General features: G+C 38.9%; 1 protein-coding gene across 1 annotated transcript in view; it reads left to right on the forward strand.

Annotated features, from left to right (window-relative positions):
- The window catches only part of DOCK2 (dedicator of cytokinesis 2), a 500,577-nt gene that overhangs the window by 61,768 nt on the left and 421,861 nt on the right, over positions 1-16,948 (forward strand). The window contains exons 10-15 of the mRNA XM_054038081.1: positions 2,938-3,073; positions 4,780-4,855; positions 6,790-6,866; positions 7,504-7,629; positions 10,117-10,241; positions 15,894-15,992. Coding sequence (XP_053894056.1) covers positions 2,938-3,073; positions 4,780-4,855; positions 6,790-6,866; positions 7,504-7,629; positions 10,117-10,241; positions 15,894-15,992 — 639 coding nt within the window. The remainder of the gene's footprint in view (positions 1-2,937; positions 3,074-4,779; positions 4,856-6,789; positions 6,867-7,503; positions 7,630-10,116; positions 10,242-15,893; positions 15,993-16,948) is intronic.

Here is a 16,948-nt window from a genome sequence, read left to right on the forward strand (position 1 = left end):
CAGTGAAACAGTTCAAGTATTTCACTGATGCCAGAATTTCTGCCTTTGATCTTTCAAGAACTGTGCAAACAGCAGCAGCAGCGGCAAAGCTAAAGCCATTTTGGAGGAATAAGAACATCTCCCTAAAATCCAAACTGAAACTGCTGCATGCATTGGTCATCTCCATTTTTCTGCATGCGCGTGAGACGTGGACCCTTATGGCAAAACTTGAATGGAAAATACAGTGGTAGAGATGATATACTTCCGTAAAACCCTGGGCATCTCCTACTTCAACCATGTCACTAATGAAGAGGTCCACAACATCATCACTCAATGCACTGGGTCACATGAAGACCTCCTGATGACCGTGAAGAAGCGCAAGCTGAAGTGGTACGGCCATGTAACAAGATCATCTGGCCTATCCAAGATCATCCTCCGAGGGACAGTACAGGGGAAGAGAAGAAGAGGTAGACAGAAGAAGAGATGGATTGACAACATAAAAGAATGGACTTCGCAGAGACTCAAGCACTGACACACAATTGTCAGGGGTGGAGACAATTGGTTGCTCATCAATGATGGTGCCAGAAGTAGCTAAGATTTAGTTGGGGTATTTATAATAAATGCCGTGGACAGGCCACGGGACGTGAATTTTTGTTTATTGTCTGTGACCTGTCCATGATGTTTACTAAAAATACCCCAGCTAAATCTTAGCCTTAATTATTGACAACTGAAAAAGTTTGACACAGAATTAGCTATTTCAATGCAAGCATGAAACTTCTAAGGAGCAGAAAGAATGGCTGAGATCTCCTAAAATTATGGGAGCTGTAACTTTTCCATTCTTGTAGTGTTCTCCTTGTTTCTGATGTTAAGGCAATGATTTTACTGCATTCAAATGATATATTATTGCTCATGCAAATAACCCCTGATTTCAGGGAAGGACTGGGCTTCCAGAGCTTTCTAGACTAGAAAGTTCTGATAATTACACTGTGATGTCATAAAGGGAGCTGGCCTTTTAGGGAAGGCAGAAAACTTTGCAGATGACTCTGACCGTGCTTAATGATTTTATTTTCAGTTGGGTATACATTCCCAACTCCCTGTCCCAATTTTTTTTTCCAAACTTGCCTTGGATATGCTTCTAAATTGGAACTGGTTACATGTGGAGTTTCCATCCAGTGAGTGGTAAGTCAGAGATGTCATATTTGGAGAAGAAAAAAGAAAGTGGATATTTTTTCCCCACTTTTGTAGAACTGAAAAATGGCTGAAGAGATTTGGCTTTAAAATGTTAGTTAGGGACCAAAAACATGAAACTTTCAGACCAAAAATGACTTCATGAAAACTTGCTGTGTGTGAGACACGGGAACAAGGATATAAATTCAAATCTTTTGCAATCCTAATGATATTAGTTGCTACCGGGCAACCACTAAACAATAACTGTATCCTCTCCTTTCCTGTTGTAAGTGGAAGTGCAAGAAATCTAATGACTAGGTCTGTCCTCACAATATATCCCCAGTCTTGAAGATTCAGGATGTTTGCATGAGCTTTCAAGCTCTTGGATGATTATCCTGCACCGTTTCTGAAACTTTTCTGACTTGCAGTTCTGTGCTGTGCTGTGAGGATAATTTTTGTAGTTTTCAGTAACATTAGAATACATTGCAAAGATTGCTAATCTCATCAGAAGCAACAAAACTTTATGTTCCATTTCTGACTGAACTCCCAAATTGCAGTCAGGCTGTTTCTCTGGATGTGGCCCAGAATACCATGGTAAATACTTCTTTACAACCTTGTGAGTTGACTACTTAAATGCATGTAGTAAATTAAACCATACATTAGCTTTATCGTAATTGTAAATTAAAGCTTAAATTAAATCAACTCAAACTGATGACGGTGCAAATATTTTACTGGTTATTATGCATCACGAGCACATAACACCAATGCTCCAGAAACAGTGTGGTTTGCCTATTGTTTCTGGCAGAGTTTGAGTTGCTGTTGACCTAGAAAGCCCTAAATGTTTTGGAGACTCTCTGCTGGGGACTGCCTCTCCCCCTTGTAATATTGCCACAACTGGGATCAGTGGAGATCCTCAGTCCTGAGTCTCCTTAGATGAAAGGAGAGGGACTTGAGATCACTCTCCCCATGCCCCTGGATCTGAAATTAGCCCATATTCACTTCAGGGAACACTGCAGAGCCCATCTATTTGCTCAGACATTTGAGGAGGCTTGAGTTGTCTGGGCTTTTGGGGTAGAGGTCTTAAGGAAGATGATTATTAGTGTAACTTTTGGCTGGCAGGGATGTTATATTATTCAGGGTGCTGGGTTAGCAGCTGCATTTGATGGGTTTTACAACTGCCAGTCTCTTTGAATTAATGGAGACGCTTAATGGGTTTCAAACTGGGATGTGTGAGAAAAATCCTGTAATCGGGAACAAAGCAATTTATGTAGTAAGATTTGGCAATCTAATCCTAGGTATATTATGACCTTATCTCAGATGGGGGTATACGGTAGACTACTTTATTTGGAGAGGAGTACACAGCCTAGAAAGTTTGAAAACCACTGCAGTAGAGATTCAGATGGGTGATTTCCTGTTTGTACTAATGATGATAAACACTTCTAGATGGTTCTCTCCTTTATCCTTCCTCCATCTCCTTCCAGTTCTCTAGCACTGGCCTCTTCTGTTTCCCCATACTCATGACTTTTGTATAATATCAGGATACTCTGTTTCCTGTAGCTCTTGACGTGTGGAAATGCCTTTCTCTCTCTTTCCTTACCTTTTCATATCACTTAGTGTCAACTTTGTTTGGACCACGTTAAAACATAGCTTTCCTTCCCTGACTATAGCTTAGTTACTTTTTCTGCTGTTTGTCAATTGGTATTGTAACTAGGGGCCCTGTTGAAATTTTATTTGCTGCAGAATATCAATGGTCATATTTTAATAATTCTCTTTTTTGTCATCTATTTTTAGGATCTTGGAAACAAAGATCTTAACCGAGACAAAGTTTATTTGATTTGTCAAATAGTCCGGGTTGGAAGAATGGATCTAAAAGATAGCAATTCGAAAAAATGCACTCAAGGATTGCGTCGGCCTTTTGGTGTGGCAGGTGACAACCATTTCATTTAAAATTATTAACAGCATTTGCTTCTAATCACAGCCCATTTACATTTATTCTTTTTTTGTAATGAAAAATTTAAAAACTTGATTATTTAAAGGCAGAGAAAAAAAGCATTAAGATGAACCTTAAAATGGAAGAATGCCTTTGATTAAACACCTGAATAAAATATGTAGTAAATGAAAGCATATTTAAATATTTGTAGTAATTACTGATGGAAAAAAATTCTCCAGGAATCTAATGTGTGAGGTATATCGAGCTGTGCAGCTTGCAGCATCTCACAGAATATACACTGAATATGAGCAGAGCACTATATCATCTAAGAACATAAGAATGGTCATACTGGGTCAGACTAATGGTCCTTCTACCCTAGTGTCCTGCCTCCCAACAGTGGCTGGTGTCAGATGCTTCAGAGGGAGTGAACAGAAAATGGCAATTTATTGAGTGATCTATCCCATGTTGTCCACATTAATAGATAGCAGGTTTAAAAACAAGCAAAAGGAAGTAATTCACACAATGCACAGTCAACCTGTGGAACTTATTGCCAGGGGATTCTGTGAAGGCCAAAAGTATAACTGAGTTCAAAAAAGAATTAGAAAAATTCATGGAGCAGCGGTCCATCAATGGCTATTAGCCAAGGTGGCCTGGAATACAACCCCATGCTCTGGGTGTCCCTAAACAGCTTCCATATGAGGCTGTTTTTGGCAGTCATGGGTTTAGGGACACCCAGAGCATGGGGCTGCTTGCCTGTCACCTACAGTGAGATCCGCACTCACACATCCTTAAAGAACAGAAAACATTTACTCTACAGCAACTGTGGTTCTTTGAGATGTCATCAGTATGGATCCTGCAACTTGCTCTCCATCCCTGCTTTTTGGAACATAGGCTTTGAGTCACAAGGGAACTGAGGAAGTATTGCCCTTTACACCTTCATATGGGAGCCCGCAGAGACCGAGAGTTCATGCTGATGCTCACTGATATTTAAAAAAAAAAAAAGCCTTGTGTACATGAGGCTTATGCACAACTACAGTGGTAGCAACGCTGACTAAAACAACTCAAAGAACAGCAAATATTGTAGGGTAAGTGTCCATTCTTTCTGGGTGCTACTGCATCAGGTTTCAAAACTAGAATTAGACATTTTTGTGCCCCCCCAATATTAAAATGAAGAATGAAATAGAAAACTGTACAACTGACAACTTACATATTGGAAAACTAAGCTCCAGTGCCATTGGGTTGATTGGAAACAGTTAATGGGAGAATCAGAATGAAAATAAACCATTTCTACATGGAAAATTATATCATAGCGCCTGGAAAAGGGTTTTTTCTTTCTTTCACTCTCTCTCTCTAAACCAATACACACACAGAGTTCAGCTTATTAGGTTTTAACAAAGGCTTCAGCTTCAATTCCATTCATATTGAAGATCATCTCCTTGGGTAAGGTACAACGTATGGCACCCTAACTGAGTGTAAATAATTTTTTTGGTAAAGATCAACTGTATATTTTACTTTACATTGCTAGCAATAACTGATGAAATACCATTGTATGATACCTTTCCATCTAACCTTGAAAATTGTATCCTAAAATGCATACCTGTCCTGAAGCACAATTTATGCATTTAATGTAGGTTGTGCTAGTAAGAGAGAGGAATAATTTTCATGTTGTTATATATAAATGAATTTTATTTCTACTTTTCTAGTTATGGATATTACAGATACCATAAAAGGTAAAGTGGAAAGTGATGAAGAGAAGCAGCATTTCATTCCCTTTCACCCGTAAGAGTCAAATTTATTTTTTACAATACAAAAATTCATTTTACATGCAAAAATTTCTGTCTATGTCCATGAGCTTGTCATGGATCTTTTCTTTATTACAGATAAAGTGATTTTAAGTGCATTCTATGAACATCAATGTAGTACAGTCTGAAGTATTAAAAAGAAAACAAGAAATTTTATGGGAACATGAGTGAAAAATATTAATAAGATAGCAAACCCCCCTTTCCTTTCGATATTCATAAATGTAGCCACAAGGAAAAAATACTGCAGGATTCAAGCTTATTAACATGAAATGTGACAAAGACATGGAAGTTTTTCATAGGGCATCGACTAAGTATAAACAATTTCAAACTGATGTGTTCACTCCACGCTCATCCAGCATTGTGACCTATTAAACAGAACCAAAGCATATGAATGTACACCAATCCATTCTAAACAATGGGCTCCACGATTGTAGGTGGTAAATACCGTATGTATGTCATGAGTTTGAGGGAGCTGCGAAGTTGGGCTACCGAACAAGTTGAAAGGTGGCTGAATTTTGAAAAAGGAAGTTCAAATTTCAATTGCAATGCAAGGCAATCTTTGACTCTGAACTTGGTGCTCACACATAAATTAAATGGAGATATAGCCTGAAGTATAGGTACCCATGTGAAACAGTTATTGAATGGCATTCTGCATAATACTGCAAGTGTTTGTATGTTCTGTGGAGAATATGCCAGTTTGCCAAGCACTTAAGCATTGGCCCCACTTCACTTTTTTTTTTTAAACAATTTCATCTGTGTGATTTGAGCTGGGTATCAAGAAGAAGCATTCCTGAACTGAATAGTAGAGGAAAGGGAAGGGGAAGGGGGTTCTAATGCAACTCTGGCTTCTGATGAAGAAAACTGTATTGGAAAAGGCACTAATTGAACCCATTAGGATTACCGCACATATCAAAAACATTTGATTTCGCAACAAGGCACAATCTGTACCACGCAGCAGAGTTGGCAGGGGAGACTTCATCTCACTCCAGACAGACTCAGATACAACATAAGGTTTAGCTACCTCCATGAACTGGTTGAGTATAATTTGGTGTACTTGCTTCTAGAATGTTTAGGGGACTCAGGTACAAAGACACTGAGTGTGGTATAATTGCCTGGATAGGGTCACTGGTCTTTAACATCCAGAAAGGACATGGGTCCAACACTATCTTAGTGTTTTATACTCATCACCACAGTATCAAGAACAAAGAGCATGACATCTGGTTATGGACTGCCCTCTTTACTGTCTTGATGGTGGATGCTATTGATGTCTCAGAATGATGCTGCTGTGATAGTTGCTACATCGCTTATCCAATATCTAAATCATTGTGCCATCAGAAGCCATATGCCAGAAGATCATAATAGGTAGTACATAGAGCATAGGTAATGGCCTGTAGCTCCCCAATAATTCTGAGAAACTCTTTGACTGACACTGGCCAAAATATTAAAGGAGAAGCCTTCACATTTGTCTTGCCAATCCTGCTGTGATTCTGCCACCAAAGAACTAGAAGAGTTCAATCTTAAAAATAATTAATTTATCCACATAATAGATTAGAAATACCTTGTTGTGCAATACTAAAGTCTGTAGTTCATCAGCTTTACCACCTTAAACTGTTCAGCAGCTCTGGAATGTGTTGTTCAGGGGCTGTCTTTGAAGACATTTCAGTTCTGTCTTTGACATTATCTCAATATTCATGGTATTACCTATATTAAATGTAGAGGATTGTGGTAACATTAAGTAGTTGCAAATACAGACCAAGAGCGTGTTGAAGGATGATCACTAAGTGCATAGTGATGGGGATTGGTAAATAATAAAGTTGTAAAGAGCAATGACTGAGGGCATTGGCCGTATTGCTTTCTTAATTGTTTGGTATTGTCAGTGCTTACTAGGAATTTTTTTCTATTTTCCTTTAGTGTGGTGGCAGAGAATGATTCTTTGCACAGTCTCTTAGGCAAAGTCACAGCATCAAAAGGAGACAGTGGCGGGCAAGGTAAAGTGGTCTTTGTATTTATAAATCTTAGTTTCATATTTTTTTAGAGTCTGGGTTTCAAATCAGTCCCTGTACTTCAGTCATTGGGCTAGATATACTGTGAAGTGGACAGTGATGAATATAAAGCTTTGGGGAGGGGGGAGTTAGAGGCTATTTAGATAAGCACTTGTCCCACTGAGAAAAGTGGCTTTAGTTATAGTGTAAGGGTACGTCTTCACTACCCGCCGTATTAGCGGGTAGCAATCAATTTATCCGGGATCGATATATCGCGTCCTGTTAAGATGCGATATAACAATCCTCGAACGCGCTCCCTGTCAACTCCGGAACTCCGCCGGAGCGAGCGGCAGTAGCAGAGTCGACAGGGGATCCCTCGATCCCGCGCCGTGTGGACCCCAGGTATGTCAATCTAAGATACTTCGACTTCAGCTACGTTATTCATGTAGCTGAAGTTGCGTATCTTAGATCGATTTCCCACCCCCCCCCAGTGTAGACCAGCCCTAAGTAGTAGCTGTTTTTTGGCTGGGGAGTTGGGAAAAGTGACATGGCTAAGCAATTCTCTAGAGGAGAGAAAAATGGTAACTTAATTCAAAGTAAACTCAAAAGAAGTTAATTACATAATCACACACTTTTTCTATAGGTCTGTGGGTAACTATGAAAATGCTTGTTGGAGACATGAGTCAGATTAGGAAGGACTACCCGCATCTTGTTGACAGGACAACAGTTGTTGCAAGGAAGCTGGGATTCCCTGAAATAATCATGCCAGGTAGGTGGTGATTTGTTCTGCCCTGAAAATAGACTTTCACCTTTTCACTATAAAGCCTAGTATAAATATCTGTAATATTTAGCTTGCAGCTTACTTTAATGTACCCTTCAGAGTGATTTCTAATTTAAATATTACAAGTTTACATCAATCAGTGAAATATAATTACTTAGGGGAATAAATGTAAGGATAAATCATTTAAAACAAAAATACTTAAAGACAAGGAAAGATCAGGGATAGTGTTGGCCTATTGCTCAGTGGAGAAAGTGAGCTGGTGATCGAAGATGATAGGAAGGCAGAGCTGTTCAATGCATACTTTGCTTCAGTCTTTTCACAAAAAGAACATGTGATTGGACGACTAGCGAAATTACCATAGACAATAAATAGGAAGGGATGCAGATTGGGATAAATAAAGAACATTTAAGGTCTTCTGACTAATTTGAATGAATTCAAGTTAGTGGGGCCTGATACTATCCATTGCGGAGTGCTGAAGGAATTAGTTGAAGAAATCTCTGAGCCACTGGCAATAATATTTGCAAATTCATGGATGAAAGGAGAGGTCCTGGAAGACAGGAGGAGGGCTAATGTAGTGCCCAACTTCAAAAAGGAGGAGCAAGGGACCTATAGACCAGTCAGTTTGACCTCAGTACCTGGGAAGCTACTAAAGCATTGTATAAAACATTCAATTTGCGAATACCTGGAGGATGAAGGGGTGATCATTAGCAGCCAGCATGGGTATACTAAGAACAAATCTATGCCAAACCTGCTTGATTACCTTCTTTGCTAGGGTGACTGGTTTGGTGGATAGAAGGAAATGTGGAAATAATATACTTGGACTTGAGCAAAGCTTTTGACATAGTCCCCACATAACATTCTGATAAGAAAGCTGGAGTACTGCAGCCCAATGGAACTATAATTAAGTAGATACATAATTGGTTAAACAACCACAAACAATGAGTAACTGTTAATGGAATGATATCTGGAAGGAAATCTCGAGTGGTGTTTCACAGGAATCTGTTCTGGTCCAGTATTATTTTACATCTATATTAATGACCTGGATGTAGGAATAGAGAACATATTGATCATATTTTCACAGAAAGCGAGGGGTGTTGCCAACACTTTGGAGGATAGAACTAAAATTCAAAGGGATCTGGATATATTGGAGAACTGGGCCATAGATGACTAACTGAAATTCAAAAAAGGCTACACTTAAGGAAAAAAACCCAAATGCATGAATACATAATGGGTGATAACTGGCTTGGCAGCAGCACTGCTGAGAAGGATCTGGGAGTTGTCATGGATCACAACCTCAATATGAGTCAATCATGTGATGCTGTTGCAAAAAAGCAATGCAATTTTAGGTTGCATTAACAAGGGTATAGTATGCAAGTCATGGGAGGTAATAGTACCACTCTATTCCACTCTGGTTAGGCCTGAGCTAGAGTACTGTGTCCAACTTTGGTCGCCAAAGGAAAGGATCCAGAGGCAAACAACAAAGATGATCAAAGGGATGGAATGCAAGCCATATGAGCAAAGGCTGAAGGAACTGGGTATGTTTAGTTTGGGAAAGAGGAGATTAAGGGGTGATGTGATAGCCGTCTTCAAATACTTGAAAGGCTGCCCTAAAAGGATGGAGAAAAGTTGTTCTCTCTTGTGACAGAGGGCAGGACAAGAGGTTCAAACTATACAATATAGAAGATTTAGATTAGATCTCAGGAAAAACTTCCTAATTGTAAGAACAATAGGACAATGGAACAGACTGCCTAGGGAGGTTGTGGAAGCTCCTTCACTGGAGGTTTTCAGAAGGCCATCTGTGTTGGATGGTTTAGACACAACAAATCCTGCATCTTGGCAGGGGGGTCGACTAGATGAGTCTTGCAGTCCCTTCTAACACTATGGTTCTATGATTCTAAAAGTACCATGTTTCTCATAAATTGCTTTCATGATCACTGTGTAGATAAGGAATTATTTACAGCTTTTATTAGTTTGACTTTCATACTATGCTTTTGTTCCAGTTAAAATACCAATATGTATGAAGTCAGGCTATTGAATGTTTATTTAAAGCCAAATTCTTGGTTCAGATTATCCAGACTGGCATGTATGTGGCATTACGGTTTTGATGACATCTCAATTTGTTCATAGGAGGAAAACAAAAAGAGCTGTTTTATAAAGCTCCCATTTGGGGGAAAAACAGAATCTCATATCTTGTTAGTCAAATTGAGCAACAGCATCTTAACTTCACCTCACCAGAAGGTGTCACTGCAGTCTGTGAGTTAGATGAGTTCCCTTTTAGGAAACACATTTTGTCTCATTTCACACCAGCCTATAAAATCTGATCAAATGAAAATATCAAAGCAGAACACTTTAAACTTTTCTTTAGAATGAACTTAACTTCATTTAATATAGTTCAGCATAGTGAGATGAGTATGTATGATTTATATACATATATATTTTTATTCTGCTTTCTAACCTTTTGCATTTCTGTCATAGGGGATATAAGAAATGATATTTATGTTACACTGACTACGGGTGATTTTGATAAGTACAATAAAACAACCCAGAGAAATGTGGAAGTGATCATGTGTGTCTGTGATGAAGAAGGAAAAGTGATACCAGTAAGTTTTGTCTGTCTTTCCATTAGCATTAAACATGAAAATATTAAACCCATCTTAGAAGTAAACTTACACTTCACATGCATTTTGAATAACATTGTAATGTAATATCCTGCAGTACATTTGTGTTCTATTTCTATTGAGTTTTGTCATGCTGGAATTGTTATACTTAATAAAAGCCTTAAGTAATGTACATAAACCCATAAAAGACGTTTGTTGACCTTTTAGCTCTGACTAGCAAGCGAACAGATGATCTGCTCTTATTGACTGTGACTCCACTTTTACTCTAGAGATTTCCTCATGGGGATTCCTGGAAGAGTAAAGTAATTGCTATGTTAACTAAATGTTCCATCTCCATTATACAACAAGCCAATGCAGGAATGGGACACGAAGACTGTATTCTTATCTCTTGGGTGGGGATAGTCTGCTTGAGTTAAGTAAGATAGCAATGTGGACAAGTATGTGTCTGTCTGTACATATGCAACATAAATATTTACAAGTTTTTTCATGGTGTCTGTTTTCTTTTTGTGTATAGCTTTTTTTGTCTCAAGACATTAACAGCTGTCCTACATTTAGGAAGATTTTCTTCCACTTTGTTTTGGGCTTTATGCTGTTCTTTTTGGAACTATGCTGTATTCAGAAGAGTGAAAGCAGTGACATTTCTTAAGATACTGTAAATCTGGAGCAATTAACTGTGTCAAAAGCCTTACACTGGCAGAACTGAGAACTTGGTCCACATTTATCAAACTTCATGTTAATGCATGTATGATGCAACAAATCTTCATTATGGGGCCAAACATCAAAATGTGGCCTCCAGCAGTGAGTATGTAAATTTGCACATGCAAAAACTTGTGTGCACATCAGTCATGTGAAAATGAAGGAGAAAGACACCCCAAAGAGCTTTGGATCTCTCAGTTCTAAGTTCTGTTGCCTGCATCTGCAAGTAACGATGTTAACCCGTAAGTGCAAGTTTGGGGATGGGCAAGTGGAAGCTAGGTAGAAGTCCTTTTGGAAACCTGGCACTATTTTATGTCTTCACTTAATTTTCTGTAACAGTGCCTATCCCAAAGTCTAGGCACCTTCTCATTAATACAGTACTTAATAAAATGAACATATTTAAATGTCCAGAAATAAAATAACATCGTAACTTAAATTTTCTATCCTGCTCTATTCATGCACCTTCTCCCTAATCGAATGAGAAACAAAGCACATCACTGTGTCTATATTTGCAGCTTAAGTCAATTCAGTTCAAGCAATTTTTTTAGGCATAATTCCTTTAAACCTCTTAATTACACAAAAAATCTTATCTGTTTATTTAAGATAAACTTGAGAACACACGATAAACATTGGGAAGATAACTGCACTTCTGCTTTATCTAGATATAACAAAAGCAAAGCTGAATTAGAAATAGTACACGATACAGAACACCAATCCACAATAAACACATTAAGTAGTATCAATTAATTTTCAGTGAGTTACAACAAAGAATTGAAGCATCCATGATTTCATTCTTTAAATAGGGAAGTTATGGCTGAGTTTAGCTATCAAACTAGTTTAAATTGAAAAACTGGCACTAGATTTATTTCTGCAAACAAGAGAGAAGGTTACCTTCTATAAGTAAATGTCACAGAATACATTGAAACAACTCATGTGAGAATGGTGCATTATAAAACACCCTTTGGGGATATGTATTTCTACTAATTTAGATGGACCTACCTAGGCACATGCCTATATTTCCTCAGTAGAACCCAGAAATAAAGCCTCATTAATCCTCTTCAGGTATCAATATTATAACCTTCTTGTCACATGTTTAAAAGAATGACTTCATAAGGTATGAAGTGGTTAGGTTAGACGGTGCACTGCTATCTGATGTTTATAAATGTCTGTCAGCCAATACAATCAGGGGTGGCTCTATGTATTTCGCCACCCCAAGCATGGCAGTCAGGTGGCTTTCGGCGGCATGCCTGCGGGCAGTCTGCTGGTAACGTGGATTCGGTGACATACCTGCGGGAGGTCCACCGGTCCCGTGCCTTCGGCGTACCCGCTGCTGAATTGCTGCCAAAACCACTGGACCGGCGGACCTCCTGCAGGCATGCCACCGAAGGCAGCCTGACTGCCGCCCTCACGGCGACCGGCAGGCCGCCCACCGCGGCTTGCCGCCCCAGGCACGCGCTTGGTGTGCTGGTGCCTGGATCCGCCCCTGAATACAATGTACAAGCTTAGCTTCAGTTGCAGCTACAGTCGAGAACAAGTACTATGCATGTGTAATTTAGTGTGTATTTAATGTGCACGTGTGAGGGATGCTCCATGAGTGAGGGATGCTACATTTTTGATGGGTGGTGAGACTCACCCCAATTAGAAATAGAGGCAGAAGTGAGAGCTTGGCCTATTTGCCCCTCAGCACAGGGAACTAGCTACCCTATGTGCGGGATCCCTGCCTGTACTGTGTGAGTCTTTTCAGGCCATTAAATGGTCTCAGCCTAGAATTTAAAAACCCTTGTGATAAAATGAGTGGAGATGAGCATTGATCAAACTTGGGGTGATTTTTTTTTAAAAGGCAGATTGGGGTCTGAACTCTATAGCTTGTGCCAGTCTGTAGAAATAGCATAGACTGTGTGTGTGTGTGTGTGTGTGTGTGTTGGAGGGGAGGAAATGAGGGATAAAATCAATGAGAAATTTTGGAAAAGGTAAGGTTTAAAATAATAAAGAATGTGAATTAAAATGTTGGAAGGGAAAGTTTTATAATGTTAGATAAATAGAACTAGAATAAGCAATTGTTAGACATATGGGGTGGGAAAGGAAGGCGAGACTAAAATATAAATAGAGACTTTAAAAACTGCGAAGAAAATGTTAAAATAGAGTTAAATATTGATATATTAAAAATAGCATCAAACTAACAAAAGACAGTAGACTGTCATTAATAAAATGAACAACCAGGAAAAAACAAGGCATCAAGAGCTTGATGTATAGCAGGTGGCAAAACCTGGATGTAGAATTGGATCTTTTTTGGGGTGTCGCATTTTCTTCCCCTCTCTGTAAATCATCAATGAGGTATGAACTCAAGGAGAACAGTGACTGCCTTTCTGTGGTTGCTGTGTACTAGGGTGGCCGATACTGTTTGAAAACCACACCCAATTAGCTGGAGCTGAACCTGTTGGAAAGGGGTAAAGCAGACTTGCTGGTGCAAGTGGCATAATGGTACCCTCAGGCAGATAGTGCTAGAGTTTGGAGCAGACAGATCCTGAGAGAACGAGCCCTAACTACAGCCAAACAAGTGAGAAGACTTAAGTTGGGGCAAAGTTACTGTAGAGGCAGTAAAGCCTGCTGAGGCTTAATCTGGAGTTTCCTATAGGTAAATTTGGGAACACCTTTTTGTTAATAAAGCAGTTGCCAAGAGAAGTGGCTCTATTTTTGGACTGAATGAGCACTCCCCTTTGGAGTGGGGTGGGGATGCTAGTGATGTGGGGTTGAGCCCAGCCAGACCACAATGCACTTTGGGCATAACTTTGAGTGTAGAAATGAAACATGACAAATGTAAAAATACGCCCTGAAATGAGATGTATTGTGGTAGGAGGGAGTATCCAGGAGGGGGCCTTATTGTCAGGGGCCTTATGCCCTGCTCCTAGTAGTGCCCCTAGAGGGAAGTCTCACGGAGCAAGACAATTGCCTGAGAATTCTGAGTTAATTCATAGAAGGGATTTTGGAGTCTAAATTGGGAGTGCCTTCCTGAACTGAAGTAATCGTGTCCAGCTGAGCCTACTTAGGCTCAGAACCTCAATAGGGGATGGAATACTTTTCGGAAAGAGAGGCGTGTTACTTTCTAAAAGCCAGGGCAGCGAGTTCTAGAGACACAAATCCTCCCCTAGTTGTATTTGTAGTTTTCTGGCCTCTTAGAGAGGAAATAAAATAAACTGCCTAAAGGAAGTGTTCCTAGGCATTTCTCTAGGATTTTGTTGCTCGTTTTCTTGGAAAAGAGCCCTGTGATATTTGAAACCCCAGAAAAGAGAGGGCTTTGGCATCTTTGCTTTGCTTAGTCCTCCTGGGAAGTTTTTCTCTAGCTGCACAGACATCCAGCTAAACCTCCAAGAAAACTGAAAAAGGCAAGCACAACTTATCAACTTCCCTTTCCCAGACACAAACACCTACATCTCAGCCTCTTTATGGAGCACATTATTTGTTGGGCACTGGCTGCATGCTAAAGGACGTAAAATCTCCTTCTCTGCTCTGGCATACCCTGCTTTTGAAATTTTTTTGTGCTTCAGGGTTGTTCAAGCGATTGTGTTTATGTGGATGTCTGACCCTGGCCTACATTCTCATGTGAAACTTTTTAAATAAATGCCCTCTTGAGGCACAACATGACTATGTAGTGGTACTACACACTATTTCTACTCTAGCTTGTCAATATATGGTCTCCTCTTGAAGTCTTTGCATGTACAAACTCGCATGGATTTCAATGGGAGCCAGGTAAGGGGTAATAGAGCTGCATGCACTAGGCTGAAGATTACTTTTATTGTTCAACTTGGTAGCAGTACAAAACATAAAACAAACAAGAAACACACTGGAAAGCATTAAAAATACCTGAAGAGGAGGCTTGGTGGGAATAGAAGACATTTGATAATATTTTACACAAAGGATGGTTGAAGTTTCTATACTTGAAGTCGATTATAATCTCCTTGGGCCAGAGACTTCCTTATGTGTTTCTACAATGCCTACCACAGTAGGTTGCTGGTCTGACTGGCGTCTCTAGGTGCTATCACAATACAAATAATACAACTTTTTTTGTGTGCAATGAACAGAATATCTTGTGCTCCTTTTTATATGTGTCGTTAAATGTAGCACTGTAGCCTCTAGCTGTAAACAATTTTTTTCTGTTGCATTTAAATTGGAAGATGCTTTTCCATTTAAATTAGGTTGATAGTGTTCTTGGTTCTATACAATGGGCCAAATTCACCTCTGAAATAAACAAATTGAATTGCATTGATTGAGTATAGTGAACCCATGCTCATGCTCATGTCAATAATCAAGTTGGCCTCTGAATACTGTTGTCAGTGTTGCACCCGCTAAAGATTTGGTAAAAGATTGGCACTAGCATGTATTTAGAGCTAAAAAACGTATAAAATGCATTGTGGATGTCTGAAGATTTAGAAATAATCAAAGTAAAATACCACCTGATCAATGCAAGCCCATTAGGGAACTTATTTTGTATGGATTTTTTTTTTTAAAGAATCAGATTAATACATCAGTGTTACAAACAAATGATAAGACTGGTTACCATTAGGGTCAGAAATTTTCAGAATGTTTTATATTGATGGAGTGCTGCTAATATTGGATAATTGTATTCATTTCCTTGTAGTGTTTGACTTCTTTAGCAATCAGAATGTGCGGTGTGAGAGACAGGGTGGGATGTGATCTGATGATCTGGTCATGACTCCCTGCTTCGCTTCATACCTCTGATTTCTAGAATGCTAGTATTTATTGTAGTTAAATAGCTTTCACTTCTAGTTCTTTAGATGAATTTTGTAAATCTGCTATGCTGAAAATATGTACCTTGTTGGAGTGTTCTAAAGTAGGAGAGTTTTGCCTTTTACCCACAGCCCATGAATTATTTACACAAAATAACTAAGTTGCATTTTTTTTTCTCTTTTTTTATGTAAGAATGCAATTTGTTTGGGAGCAGGGGACAAACCTGTAAGTGAATACAGATCAGTTCTCTACTATCAGGTCAAACAGCCACGCTGGATGGAAACATTAAAGGTATGACACAAACATTTTTCATTTATATTTTCCCCTTCAGTTGTCAGCTCCTATCCTTTCTTCTAAAAAAAAAACCTATTACAGTGCAACTCAGATTTTTTGTAACAAATACCTTGAGGTCTTGAAATATAGTTGCATGTATGTCTTACATCAACTATCAGTTAGGGATACATGATAAGTGATGCTTAAAGTTTCAGTCTAGAAAACTGTGTTAAGATTTCTTGTTGTTGTAGCAGCAAAACCAATGAGATCATCTTAGTTTACCTTATGTCCTGAATATGCCTTATTCGAAATGAAACTGTACTGGTGTAAAACGGAGAAAGCGAGAAGCTTGAGTGATTAAACAAGTATGGTAAATAACCTCTTGTAAATTTTAGATTGTTATGGTCTTGGATGTCTGTTAGAGAAAAACTAATAGACACCTATGTAATCAGTGTTTAATTGGAATAGTCTGGAAGGTTCTGAAGGCAATAATTACAAAACATGGCTCAAGGTTATTTGACAAGTCTACAGTCAATGCTTTTTTTTGAAAAGTGCTATGGAAGATTGGCTAAATTATGTCAGTAATCTGTATAATAAATCTGCAACTGCACTAACGTATGTAGTGAGAGTGGAAAGAAGAAGGTAGGTCATCTGCAGCTGTAAAATGTGTGTGTAGTCATGAAAGCACTGACAAATGTATTTTGACATCTTGTTTCCATTTTAAATTTTTGTAGTAACTTGAGCAGATTTTGTATTGAGGGTCATTAGAAATAGTTGTGCTTAAATTATTTGAAAGTTGGGGTTTCAAGTCAGATTAAGGTATTTTAAAATGCTGTGTTGTAGCTAGTGATTTTCAAGATAGTCTCATGTGATTTCAGGAGCCACCACTGTCTAAGCCATAAAGAGAGTCAAGGTGGGTAAAACTGGATCAACTTCTGTGGGTGAGACAAGATTGTCTGTCTGTATTTCATCCA

Source organism: Malaclemys terrapin, chromosome 8, assembly GCF_027887155.1.
Source record: "Malaclemys terrapin pileata isolate rMalTer1 chromosome 8, rMalTer1.hap1, whole genome shotgun sequence".
NCBI lineage: Eukaryota > Metazoa > Chordata > Testudines > Emydidae > Malaclemys > Malaclemys terrapin.